Source organism: Pavona decussata, unplaced genomic scaffold (assembly GCF_977016875.1).
Source record: "Pavona decussata unplaced genomic scaffold, jaPavDecu1.1 SCAFFOLD_38, whole genome shotgun sequence".
In the NCBI taxonomy this organism is placed as follows: Eukaryota; Metazoa; Cnidaria; class Anthozoa; order Scleractinia; family Agariciidae; genus Pavona; species Pavona decussata.
In genome coordinates, this window is record NW_028145460.1 from 6,143,783 (window position 1) to 6,157,642 (window position 13,860).

A 13,860-nucleotide genomic window follows, 5' to 3' on the forward strand; every position below is an offset into this window, starting at 1 on the left:
CTTAACATTGATAGGTGCATAACTTTTGAATACAGTCGAACCTCCCGTAAGCGACCACCCATTATGTCAAGGATATGTGGTCGCTTACGGGAGGTGGTCGCTTACCAGAGGTGAAACCACAAGGGGAGGGGGGGAGAGGTCTAAATTCCGGGTAATTTACATGATGGTAATTGCAGACACCTAACGGCTTTTGCCATTGCTTATCGAAACCCTAAGTAAAAACTTTTGTTTAGACTGCCTGATTTAGGACCAAACAGTAAACGGCATTTTTGCAATGTTACATTTCAAGCGTAACACATCAACAACTTTTGCGTTTGTTTGTTTGTTATATAATCCAATTGACGTTCTTTATCGCCACAATTTTTCTGTTGAATAATACAAGGTTGAGAGAGTCATCACCGGTCTTGCATGTTCATGCATGCTATTTACCAGATAAGAGAGTTTTTTTTTTTCCTATAAGGGATTCAACCTGATTAAAGTTTATTTCAGTGTAACATAGTGCATGTATATGTTGACCTATGTTATCATTTGTTTCAATGTCTGGAGACACTTCCGGTAGCTCCGGCTGTGCGATTTTTTAGTAATACGGCATCCGCTGTAATGATGGGGGCCAATATGTTACAGTCAATTTCCGCCCGTGAGAGAAACAGCAGATTGTGCCGTGTCAAGTGGTCGCCTACGGGAGGTTAAAAACAATAGAAAATTTTAAACAATCATCTCTAAGAGTGGTCGCTTACGGGAGGTGGTCGCTTACGAGAGATGGTCGCCTACGAGAGGTTCCATCTATAGTGATTTGACTTGAAAACTTTTGGTATTTTGGAAAAGTGGTCGCTTATGAGAGGTGGTCGCTTACGAGAGGTGGTCGCAAAGGGAGGTTCGACTGTAGGTGAATCGATAGACCATAAGCAGCGAGTGCGCGCGAAAATTACCTCCCGATTCCGCGCGCGGGAGGCATTTTTCGCGCGCGCTCGAGTGATTCGCCCGAATAAGAAAAATAAGGGCTACTCGGTAGTCTAGTGAATCGGCGAAGGAAATCGCAGTGAATGACCATTTAGAAGAAAGCCACTGAGCAGTACTTTCGTTTGGTGCTGTTTATATCTCGGCCCTTTACATGTTTCAGATGTTTGTTTTTAATATTTAATAATTTTAAATTTATATATTAGTTTTATCGATCCGGCCGTGAGCGCTTTCTGGATTTCCGATAGCAATTAAAATACGTGCTCTCTGACCCGTGGCATATATTGGAAAGAAATTGTTGGCACGAAATCATGATGACGCGAGGAGATGCGCACATTCAACTTCCTTGATGCCTTCTTTAGCATGTGAGATCGTGTTGTTTCAGCTCATCGCGCGTCTTCTCATGTCGCAGAGCGCCTTGGCCCATTTCAATGTTTATTTCTCGACGCTGTGCCTTCTAATATTGGGCTTCATGCTTAACAAATACGGTTGCTCTTCTCTAAAAAACTTTTTTGATGGACTTTATCGTTGAAAATCAGCGAAAGAGATTACAAGATTGAGAGAATTAAAACGAAAGTAAATATTTTCACGTCGAAACTATGGACTTTGTGCCCTCAATGACATCACAATACAACGGGGGCGTGTTTGGAGGTGTGTACACGTGTATGTTTACACGTTTTTTGCCGTCTCTAGGTCGGGAACAAAATATATGCCTTTAAATTTAGCCGCCACAATATGAATTTCACTTGAGTGGCTACGAAAATACGCAGAAATTTTCTAAAAATGATTCGTGGTGTGTGCGAATCATTTTTAGAAGGCAGGTGTAGATGTTTCGTCACCACATAATTTTTTCCCGCTTTACAAAACTAGCTATTCTGGTTTGTAATGTTATGATGTAAAATGGCCTTTGATGGCCTTTTGATCACGTGTTTCTCTGTTTATAAACACCGGTACAACTGGTTGCTTGTCAGTGAATGCAATTTGTACACGTAGCGCGACGATGAGCTCCCTGGCGAAATTTGCGCGTATTCTCTCTGTAGCCGCCCGTGGTCCCCTTCGCTTCGAAGCGAGGGCGATTGCGGCTGGTGCAATCAAGATGGCGGACGCAGACTGGCAGACAAAGGTTCCTGTTCCCCCTCAATTACTAACTCCTCTCACGGTTCCCACTAAAGTTCTCTTCGGCCCTGGCCCGTCGAATCCAAACATGAGGATTTATAACGCCTCGGCGATGTCTCTTTTGGGCCACATGCAAGCAGATTTCTACAAAGTTATGGACGATGTAAAAGCCGGCCTCCAGTACGTGTTTCAGACCAACAACCGGTACACGCTTGCTATCACTGGAGCAGGACATGCCGCAATGGAAGCTTCAATCATGAACCTTGTCGAACGAGGAGAATCTATATTAGTGTGTGTTAATGGGATGTGGGGAAAAAGAGCCCGCGAAATTGCCGAACGACAAGGTAAGAATAAAAAAATTACGCTTTAATTTTAGAATTGAACTAGCTGAGTGACGCGGCAATATTTCAGTCATGGATGACTCGCCCTTTTAATCTGCGAAAGGGAAAATGCCTTCCTGTCAAACTATAGAAATGTCTGCAATGCTCGGCCAAGTACCCTTTTTGTTCATGAATTCGAAGGGATATTCAGATCTACACACGATGTAAGATGAACGATGTTTTTTCAGCTGTAATCACTAAAGTATTAGGGTTTGCAAGTTTTTAGTCGGTAAAATTTGTGACTTTTTGCTGAATCTGTTATTCGTTGCTGACACATATCGTAGACTAAACATTTTTTGTTATTAAAACTAGCGGAATCAGTTTTCAAACAAAGTATTCGATAATAAGCTTAAATGTTTAATAGCAGATGAAATAATTTGCGTATTTTAATCGACTTTAGGATTTTTGTTAGAGTTCATAATGAACCGGAAGTGTTTTCAGCAAATCTGGCTTCTTATCTTCAAGCTGAAACGTTTGGAATGTTTTTATATTGAGGAGGGGAGATTACTATAGACCACTCTGTACTACTAAACATCATGTCAAGCACTCTTAAGTACTTTTAAAATAATATTTTTGCAACTCATGTTGCATGTATGAATTGAGTAAAATATTAAATTGTGATACGAGAAAGACTTGACGTTTATCTTGAACGCAGGAAAAGAAACTATTCTGAGTCTCCTGTTTGTTTGGGAATTAAGCTACTAGATAAATTGGGGGGAAAAAAGGCAGAACAAGAACGTTAATAAAGAGAGCAAAATATTAAAAAATTTTGTTGTTTCCTGCATTCCCACATGTATCATTTTATTGCGTTTCAAAAGGCAAATATCTGTAAGCTGATACAGTTTGATCTGTTTGGTTTCTTTAAAGCTGAAAATTTAGAGAACAGAATGTTATTCCCCAAGTGTACATTGTCAGCTGCCGTTGGCTTTCTGAATATATTAGCTGGCCTAACTTCACTATTTTAACAACAAATTTATCCCTCTGAAAAAAAAGGCATTCACATTTTTCAGTGTTGTAAAAAGTTTGAGGAGACTTTTATCAAAGAAAACACTGATGTAATCCTAATCACTGTCAAAAATGACAGTGATTTCAAAGAACGCTCGAAACGGTGAAATAGGCTACAAAATTCACAAGGATACACCAGGGGTGTCAGTCAGTTTTATTCATTTTATTGAATGAAAGTTAAATTTAGCGTTTTTTTAAGCGTCAGAATCGTCGGTATTTTATTTCCCATACAAAGTCTTATAATGCGTTCAAATTCTCAACGGTTGCCTGTAACCCAATACTGCTAATGTACTCAAAGGTCATCGTCTCACTAGTTATTAATTATCACACGCTCTCTAGTGACGCCGCGAACTTGGCAGTTTTATTCGTTTTATTGAATGAAAGTTAAATTTAGCGTTTTTAAAACTTCATAATCGACAGTATTTTATTTCCCATGCAAAGTCTTATAATGTGTTTAAATTCTCAAAGGCTGCTTGTACTGAAAGGTCATCATGCCCACTAGTAATTAATTATTACATGCTCTCCAGTGACGCGAACTTGGGCTGCCTGTGCCCCTACATGTTCCACTGAAACAAATCATTGGATGCCCCTAAAAAAGGAAGTCCATCATTGTATACAGGTCAATTTTCCCAGCATGCTCTGGGTTTCTACAATGATGGCCAATCATTGTCATTGCTGATGTACATGCTTTAAGGACGGTGCCTACTAATACCGAAATATTTTTGTGCGGTTTATGACTATGCGGGAAAAGCAGATCTTAGCAAGGCCTATTGGAATCCAAAAAGAAAATTGGGGGTAACCATGCATTTTTCAGAGATAATTAAGCAGTAATATCTCTAATAAACGCTAAAATATAAAGCAATGTATGGGATTTTTTCCTAAATTGAAGCTTAATTATCTCTCAAAAATGCATGGTTACCTCCAATTTTCTTTTGAGATACCAAAAGCATTTGGTAAGTTCTGCTTTCTCCGCATAGTTTTAAACCGCGCAAAAATATTCCTGTATTAGTAGCCACCACCCATAGGAAACCCGAGTATCTCGCGATGCGCAGAACGTATGCGCAGTAACAATAGTAGGCACCGTCCTTAAAGGCTCACGCAAGGGTGTCATACTAACCCTTGAAACTTTGTTCAGTTCCTTCACCCTTACAGTATCTATCGCCATCAATATACCAGTAGTCACTGATGATTGATATTTTGGGAACACCTAGTGGCCTGACATATCAGATAAAAATAGGGAAATAACCTAAATACCCTGGGATAGGTTCCATTACCGTGACAACTTTCTGATCAATGCTTTGAGTACTGTGCTGTGATATTATCCTCATTAATTAACTTACAATATTATTTTGAAGGGCTTGGTTGAAAACTAATTGCCAAGTGGATATTTGCTAATGAAATCCAATTTCTCCAACTAAAATATAGTTTGACATACAGATTGATTAAAATCGTCAGAAATGTCATACTAGCCTAATTCTTGAGTTAAAGCCTCAAATAAGAAAATAGTCAGGGAAGCATACAATGTAACTATGTATCTTATCTGATAATCAGCCTCTTTCCCAAATTAGAGGAGATTTACAGTAATTTGGATTTCATGGCAAAATTTCCACTTCTAAAGCATGGTTTTCTGCCGAACCCTTTAATTATACAGTGTGGCAAACAAAGTGTTAAATGCAATTTTAATAACTTCTCAGTGTTTAATCATTTGAACAGGATGTGATGTGAAAGTTCTTGAAAAGCCTCCTGGTGGACATTTTACATATGAGGAAATTCAGCAGGTGAGATTTATTCATCAAAACCCGCAGGCTCTCAAAACGTGAATTACCACTGAATTCAGTGCTATGCGAACTTGGAAATTATAATATACTTACCAAAGGTCTTCCATCAATCAAAAGTTTTGAAAAACCAAGTAGAGCAAAGACTTCAAGAATAGTTAGCTTGATCATACATGTAAACTCCAAGAAGAATTCATTCTACTTCAGACTGTTGAATTGAATGTTCATTGGCACAGTGTCCTCCTTTAAGCACCCTTTTATTTTATTCTCTCTTTTTACGTAGGGATTGAAGGAACACAAGCCTGCAGCACTTTTTGTTGTCCACAGTGAGTCTTCTTCTGGTGTTTGTCAACCCCTGGAAGGCCTAGGACCTTTATGCCATGAGTGAGTTTGGGGACATATGAATTTATAGATACATAATTATATTAAAAATAATTATTATTGTCTGACATTGTCTGATGAGTCTCAGCAAAGGACCTTCCTGTCCACTCTTGTTGGTTTAGGTTGTCAGGCCACAGTTTTCTTATTCTGCCTCTTCTAGATCTTCTCCCTTCCTTCCACGGTCACTGGATCTTGTTATATGGCCATACCATCTCAATTTCTTCGCTGTTATTAGGATATCTTCTTATGAGCCTATTAGTGGTCTTGTACATGTAGATATGTTCGTTAGCGATGTGGTCTGACTCAGTGTGGAAAATGCCTAGTAACTTTTGATAGCACTTTGTCTCCAGATCTTGTAGTCTTCCTTGGGAGATCAGCTGTAAGGGTCCATGCCTTGCATGTGCACAGAAAGAGAAAACCATTACCGGAAGAGACTGATCTTATGCTTCGTAAAGATGTTTGGTTCTTCCAGATTGCATTGAGCTTGACTACATTATAATATTTACAGATATAAATTATAGAGCTATTGCTTGTGCTTTTTCAAAGACAAATTAAAGTTAAGACTGTGGTTGCAGATATTGCGCAGGGTTTACAAGCCTTTCAATATTATTGTTGACCATCTATTGTTTACCATGTGGGAAATACTGCATTTAAGGTCTTAAGAACAGCTAAAATATGTTTGTTTCATGACATGTGTTACCCGGCTCATGATACCGATAATTATGGTGGGGTTGAACCTCCAACTTCTCTTATTATAAATTACTTTTCATGCCCATTAAGCACCTCCCCTGATGATATGCCCCTCCCCCTACCCCCCTCAAATATCGGCACACAAAAGTTTAAAGCAAAAATAATAATAAGCACCACCCACAAGTAACAACTGTACTCCTCAGTAACAAGGCAGCTTTACTCTTATTCATAATTACAGTACTGGGCCCGGTTGTTCAAAAGCCGATTAACGCTAATCCACGTTAAAAGTTAACCGAGGTTTCTATCTCGCTCCTTTAAAATGGTTTAAAAGGTTAATTTCAAGCTAACAGTTAAGAAAAGTTTAAGGCAAAACTGAGGGACAAAAATCTTTTGGGAGAATCTTTTAATTTAAATTGATTTCAATTAAACTCGCATCAAAGTTCACGTTAATCCAGGATTAGCTTAATCCGGTTTTGAACAAATGGGCCCTGTAATCCAGAGTTCAAACACTAGTGTTTGAACTCTGGACTGGACCTATAGATTCAAAGAAGATAGGCTTAATATAGTTTAAGCGTTGGAGTCAACATTATTGCAGCTGTTGTTGGTGATGACATTGTTTTACTCGTCTATAGGCATGACTGTCTGCTGATAGTAGATACTGTTGCATCTCTTGGTGGAACACCTTTCTTTACCGATGATTGGGAGCTGGATGTGGTCTATACAGGTTCTCAGAAGTGCCTTGGTGCACCACCTGGTGTTGCGCCTATCACCTTCAGTCCCAGAGCAATGTAAGTGTTGTCTTGATCAATGTCATACGTGTGTAAACCATCTCATCTGATTCCCTGAATCAAACCAGTTTATTATTGTTGATCTAACTGTTGAGTGTGATAGACTGTGAGTAAAATCCTCAGGTGTGACATTTTTTAACTGAGAGCTATACCTGAAGCAGTATTAAAATAACATTCATCGTAAGCAAAAAGTACTAATGGTTTTAAAAAAAGAATATTGTAAAAAGTAAACAAGTTTTGTGATGATCCTTAAAAAATCTTGGACACCCCATACGACAAAGTTCAATTTGACCAAAAATACTACATGTACACTTTGAATGAATGGGTGTTTAGTATTTTCCTGCTGACGGTACCTGTCGGAAGGAAGAGTACCCATTTCATTCATAAAACAAACTGCTCTCTCACTGCCGCTCTTGTTTGGAAAAATTGTACAAAGAAATGAATGGTCCACTTCTAAGGCAGAAGAGGGCAACCCAATTTTTTTGAAAATTTCTTTTGTGAAGTACATTGTGCCATCATGTACAAGTATGAGATTTTAAATTTATCCCCCAGAACTTTTTTCACTGAATGGAACTGAAGTGACAGCTAGTTGTTTGTTGTGCAGTGTTTGACCCCTGAGAACTTTATACTAAGTTAGCAAGAACTAAAGCAGAATTGTGTATAGGTACTGTACAAAACTTGTAATTTATAATAAATTAATAGTATTTTTTCAATATATTTAAGTTCAGCCGTTTTGCTGTTAATTTCAGAGCCAAGGTTAACAGCCGAAAGACCAAAGTGCCTTCTTTTTACCTGGACATCAATGAACTGGGCAATTACTGGGGTTGCGATGAAGGTCCCAGAAGGTAATTAAAGCCCAATGTGTTATTGTATATTAACAAATCTGATTCCTTTGAATCTTGAGGCTGCTTAAAAAGGCTCTAATTGCAAAAAAAAAATGTTTTCTCACTGTTGTTTTTGTTTAAGGTACCACCATACTGCAGCAATAAATCTAGTGTATGCACTGAGAGAAAGCCTGGCCATTCTTGCTGAAGAGGTAATGATGATTATTTATATCTTTAAATACAAAATTAACTTTTAACTATTGAAGTGCCAATGTTATTGGTATTAGTTGTAATTATTTATATGCACTAATTATTAAATAAATTATTAATAATTCTTAAAGTCAAGAGAGGTACTTAAGGTTTTCAGTTGAGTTGATTATAGAAAACTATTTAGTAATTGACTGCTTTTGCCAGTCACTAAAGACTATAGGTAAACAACACAATGGCATTTGGAACTTTTAGCGCATACGTGCATCACTCATTTCTACGAGGGAAACCTTGTCAATATATAAAGGGTAATTTCATGATTGATGAACTATGAAGCACATGTAATTTCCATGTGAAATTCTTTTTTCCTCTTTGTGATGTGAAAATGAAAAAAATATAATGTTATCTTGATGGTAACCTTGAGCCCTCTTTTTCACAAATTATACCCACAAAGTTTACACTGAGTTTTTACTTTTTGAGTTTATTTCTTTTTTCGGCAATGCCGTTTTATGGTAACATTACCAAATAATATTTCATAAACCAATCATGAAACGTTGATGATTTCAGGTTTACAACTGATCGACTTTTTCTTGTCAAGCAATGGTAATAATTAATAGTAACAACCATTACTAAAATCAGCACTATCATAAAGCTTCAAGGAACAATCATAACCTGGGGAAAGTCTCACATTCTTGCTGTCTTTAGCTTTTGCATGTTTTTAAATATTTGTGAGTAGCCAGTCAACCTTATCATAGTTGCAATCCATAATTGCCATTTACTAATGACGGCCCTGACAGTACACTATGTACTATATAATGTTATTATCATTTTGTTTAATGTCCTAATGCCCCCCACCCCCCACCCTCAAACCAACTAAAAGAAAACTTAGCAAGCCATATCAACTCAGAACCTACAGTAACGTTACATTTACTTGTACTCTTTCATTACTTTCCTGTAGGGACTTGAGAATTCCTGGAAGCGCCATCATGATACAATTGAACATTTCTGGGCTGGACTTGAGAGGATGGGTTTGGAGATGTTTGTGACAGATAAGGTGAGATATTTTAATGGACTCAGGCTTCTAGCTAGCAGTCTAGCTATTGCCCACCCTGTCCATGTTCTGTTTAATGTCACTAGGAGGTTAAGCTGATGTTTTTGAAAAATTTCAAACGTTTCAAGCATTGCCTGGATTTTTTTGAAATTTAAACCATTGTCATACTAGACAGTATTCATCTTAGACAGTATTCATTCATCTTAAAGGGGAAGTATCCTGGGGTTTTTGACCTCTTGTGTTAAAAATGGTGAAATAAGACCTTCACTTTGCTACGAAATAATTCTAGAACAACGAGAGGAGAGAAATCAACTTAATTCTTGACAGGAACAACTCGTACTCTGCTCTAGCGCATGTTAGAAACAAAAATACAAAAACTTGAAAAACTTTAGCCTAACATTTTTCAAGTTTCAATCCGTTGCGACTTACTCATTCCCTGGCCAGAGGCACTAATCGACAGTGTTATTGCACTTGGGTGATGATTTATGACAAAACTAGACAATTGTTTTTTGTTTCTGATGTCAGACAAACATTTTTGGGTTTTGAAATGACATCAAACTTTCGTGATACTTCCCTTTTAAGGATACTAGGAGTAAAGCACACAAGTGCACATGAAAATTACCCCCCACGATGAGGCAAGAAATCCCCTCCTCCCCCCACCCAAGTATCTTGTTTCTTTGTAAGAGGCAACTTTTTTATGTGCACTTGCATGTTTCACGTTTTACTATCCTTAAGTAAAATAAGGGTACATGTACTTGTAGTCTATTGTCGGCATAGATGAAGTATTGAGTTTGAGAGGCTATTAATATCTGTCAATGACTTTGCCAATCTTAAGCAAATTGATGGATATAAAACATCACTCATGAATTCATGGCATCAAACCAAAGCTTAGAATCAGTGCATTGGATTCAAAGTTTTGCTGCAAATTCTTTCAATGAGTGAAATTTAATTAAAGACTGAAATCATTTTTTTAACTGGTTTTTTTTTTTTTCTGAAATAGACTGAAATGATGGTTTGCAACCAGTTCCTAAATTATTATAATGGAACAAGCGAAAATATTCTTGTCAATGTACAGTATTTAGTGGTAATGATATGGCAGGGAAATGTACATGGCCTTAACATGTTGATTCTGCAGATGAGTGACAAGGGTTTAATAAACTTAAACATTCTTTGTTGTTTTCATTTAGGCTCTCCGTCTTCCAACAGTAACAAGCATCAAAATCCCTGATGGATTTCCAGACTGGAAAGCTGTGCCAGATTACCTTATGAAAAAGTAAGTAAGAAAGCAAAATATACACATGTGCGTATATCTCGTTAATTTTGCACAAAATACTGAACAACCCTGGCCCCCTCACACAGCTATCCGCCACGCAACAGTTAACCAACATTTGACGACCCATGATTGGCCAAAAGATAAATGTGCTAGCCTGTGAATTGGCTTCCGAAGTGGGGCGCAGGGCGAAAAAGATCAGAGAGCAGAGGGCAAAGCGAACCGAGCACAGTATAACCCACTTGGGAGCCTGTTCACAGGCTATAAATATGCTTGTAAATTGCATTAACAGAAGTCGGCCAGCATTTGGTTGATGTGGACTGTTCTTCTCAATCACCCAAACTTGTCAATTTCACCATTCCATGTCTCATTATTTCTCTCAGTTAGTAAATGTACGCGCGGTGTGATTGGTCAATTTTGTTGGCCGTATTTCATTGTACAGCCCACTAACTCTGAAAGTTTTCTTTCCCGTTGGCCTGATTAATCTCAGAGATATACTATAAAATATATTTACTTACCAAGCTTGTTTTCTCAGTTTGTACTGTAAGTTACAGATTCTTGTTTTTTCTCATTGATGGATGGCCTGTGCGCCTCGCGCTCGGGCCATAAATCAATGGGAAAAAACTCGGTTCGTAACTTACAGTAAAGCAAGTTTAGTAAAACATATGTATATTGACTTGGTGGCGAGTGTTTTTTTTTCTTAGGAGAGTACTGTGCCATAACTTTAATCTCTGTGTTCACACTGATAGTTTTCTGATTACAGCCTACCTGCATGCCTGCTTGTGTTAATATTTATTTATTTATTTATTTATTTTAATTTTCTTATTAGGTACAAGCTTGAAATTGTTGGTGGTATGGGACCGACTGTTGGAATGGTAAGTTGTTATATAATATATTTACATCCTCCAATTTCAGTAATTCCTGTCCCAGACGCTACCCTCCTCAACTTAAGAAATACTGGGCAAGGTTTTCAAAGGTCATCACGTGACGAAAGTTCCCAGGAACCCAAAAAAGTATCAAAACTAGTTGCATTGTTCTTTAGGATCACAGAGTCAAAAGCTAAGCACTTTGTCAGTTCGTTTGGCCTTTTCCCATTGCTCGCAAAAGTCCTGATAACTTTCTCCCCGTAACACATAGTGCACGAATAGCTGATGTTTTCTATGACGCTAGTTACAAAGATCTTAAAATAATTAAAAATTGAATCTCAGGTTCATTCGTTCGAGAAAGTGATCTGTTTGTTCAGCTGTTTTAAATATTCGACAGAATTTTTTTTATTTGTTTGATCAAATCTTCATAATGTTCTTGAATAAAATCGAAAGCAATTTTCCCCATTAATTTTCTTCCTCGGGATTGAGGGGCATAAAAACGTGAAATTTCACCTCCCTTTGGGATACAATACGGCGCAAGACCGGAGACTGAAGATAGCAGGCCCCAGTTGTTCAAAGGCCGGATAACTTTATCCGCTGGATAAGGCACTCTTCAGCGTCTAAAATATGCTTCACGTTAAATGTTGTCCAAGGTTTTCGTACACTCCCCAACTAAGCAGTGGTTAGAGTGTGCCTATTCGCTTGTGCACGAGGAAATACTGAAATCTTTGCACAGATTGAAACTGTCGGATAGTGACTTATCCACTGGATAAAGTTATCCGGCCTTTGAACAACTGGGGCTAGGGCTATTTTTTTTTCGATTTTCATACGAGAATTACATGAAGATTTGATCAAACAAATAAAAAAAATATATATCATAAACACTTTAACTTAAGAAAATTCTTATAAACCAGGCCTCAGTTGTTCAAAGAGCGGATAATTTTATCCACTGGATAGGTCGCCATCCGGCAGACAAAATGTGTGCAAGATTTTCCCGATAGCCCTATAATTTATGAATAGAGTAGAAGCATATGTCAAATTTTAGCATGGGATTGTGTGGAAAACTTGGCAAAAGCGTTAGTTGGAGTATATGTGCTCCGCTGGGTAGCGACTTATCCAGTGGTTAAAGTTATCCGCTCTTTGAACAACTGGGGCCAGACAAGCAAATATCCTACTTCATCCCTTTCTAGTTTATCTCCTTCCTTACAATAATAATGTTCTTTTTTGTTTTTCAGGTGTGGCGTGTAGGATTTATGGGACATAACTCTTACCGCGAAAACGTGGATCTTTTCTTGCGGCTCTTTAAAGAGGCGATCGAATCTGTACACGCCGGACGTCCTAAGTCTCAGCTTTAAAATTAACTGAATGTTGACTGCTGTTAAAAAAAAAAAAAGAAAGAAAGAAACACACACGCATGCTTCGTGGACTGATAAAATGGAAGATTTTCGGTAGTTAAAATGCAGGAATTTTAATAGATACCTTTCAATTGAATGATTCTTGTAATATAGGTCTTTTGGAAATTTCGAGTAGAGTTCTAAACAGTTTCTTTGCTGAAGTTGGGTGGGTAGTCTGACTTTAAAGATCCAAGCGAGCAAACAGACGTGTAGCAAAAGAAAAAGATTCGCGCTCTAGAATATGATATTCTCGAACTTTCTAACGTCACCCCGGCGCCACGTTACGAAGCCAATCGAGGGCTTGGTCGAGTTTTCGACAGAAAGCCTAGTAAAACTGAACGATAATTGTTCCTTGAACTGCGTTTGCTTTGCCCTTCAACCACGGGTATGTTCTTTCAGCTTTTATCCCAACTCTTTCAAAAAGATCGCGTTAGGCACGGTAAAAGAACGATGGCGAAAAGGTGGGTCGCTATTTTAAAGAACTATAACTTTCCGGAAACATTAATTATTTCGTTGATGTAAGTAATATGCAAATCATTCTCTGTCATTATACGAGCTTTTTATTTATTATCATTTCAGACTTGTATTTAAAAAAGCAACACAAGGCTTATGTTCTTTAGTTTATTGTCTCTATGAAATTAAGCGGCGTAAAGGTTTTGCTGTAAATCGTAATTATTATAATTTATTTTTTAACAACACATGCTCACTGGTGAAAATTTTCGTAGTATTTTGAGTTGCAAATAAATTTGGAGCGGCTGATTTCTGTTTTGTTTTTGATTTTCTAGTCTTTTTCTTAATTCTAGTCGTTTGTAAAGAGGAACAGCAATAGCCCCTTTTTGTTTCCAGGCACTGCCCCGATACTAATTTGGAGTCGTTGCCCACAACAGTTTCTACTATCACAGACGATATTTCAAAATGGCTACCATTTCAATATTCTTTTGCTCGTATTGAAATTAGCCCTTCTTCCCTCGTTCCTTACCTCAAAATTCAAAAGAATTTTTACCTTGAACGAGGCGAGAAGAACTAATTTGAATGCAAACAAAAGAAGCCATTTTGGATTAAGGTTATGAGCACGCGTGAAGGTTTTTAGAAATTGGTCGTAGAGCTGTTCTCTTTGTCCGTCATGCATTTATTGATTCCCTGAGGAGACAATACT

The 13,860-nt window shown here is 37.8% G+C and overlaps 1 protein-coding gene across 1 annotated transcript; it reads left to right on the plus strand.

Annotated features, from left to right (window-relative positions):
- Positions 1 to 1,701: 1,701 nt before the first annotated feature.
- LOC146483838 (alanine--glyoxylate aminotransferase-like) lies at positions 1,702 to 13,463 on the plus strand. The gene is made up of 10 exons (XM_085105975.1): positions 1,702 to 2,417; positions 5,172 to 5,236; positions 5,517 to 5,617; positions 6,937 to 7,092; positions 7,842 to 7,937; positions 8,059 to 8,128; positions 9,082 to 9,177; positions 10,362 to 10,447; positions 11,274 to 11,319; positions 12,546 to 13,463. Exons 1-10 carry the CDS (start codon positions 1,958 to 1,960, stop codon positions 12,663 to 12,665), a joined length of 1,296 nt encoding a protein of 431 aa, XP_084962101.1. The 5' UTR covers positions 1,702 to 1,957; the 3' UTR covers positions 12,666 to 13,463.
- Positions 13,464 to 13,860: the final 397 nt, after the last annotated feature.

Excerpts from the sequence above, each read along its gene's own strand:
- LOC146483838 (XM_085105975.1), top strand. The coding sequence starts at position 1,958 with ATGAGCTCCCTGGCGAAATTTGCGCGTATTCTCTCTGTAGCCGCCCGT. Across the intron at positions 5,618-6,936 it reads CTAGGACCTTTATGCCATGA|GCATGACTGTCTGCTGATAG; the intron begins GTGAGTTTGGGG and ends ACTCGTCTATAG. Across the intron at positions 7,938-8,058 it reads TGCGATGAAGGTCCCAGAAG|GTACCACCATACTGCAGCAA; the intron begins GTAATTAAAGCC and ends TTTTTGTTTAAG.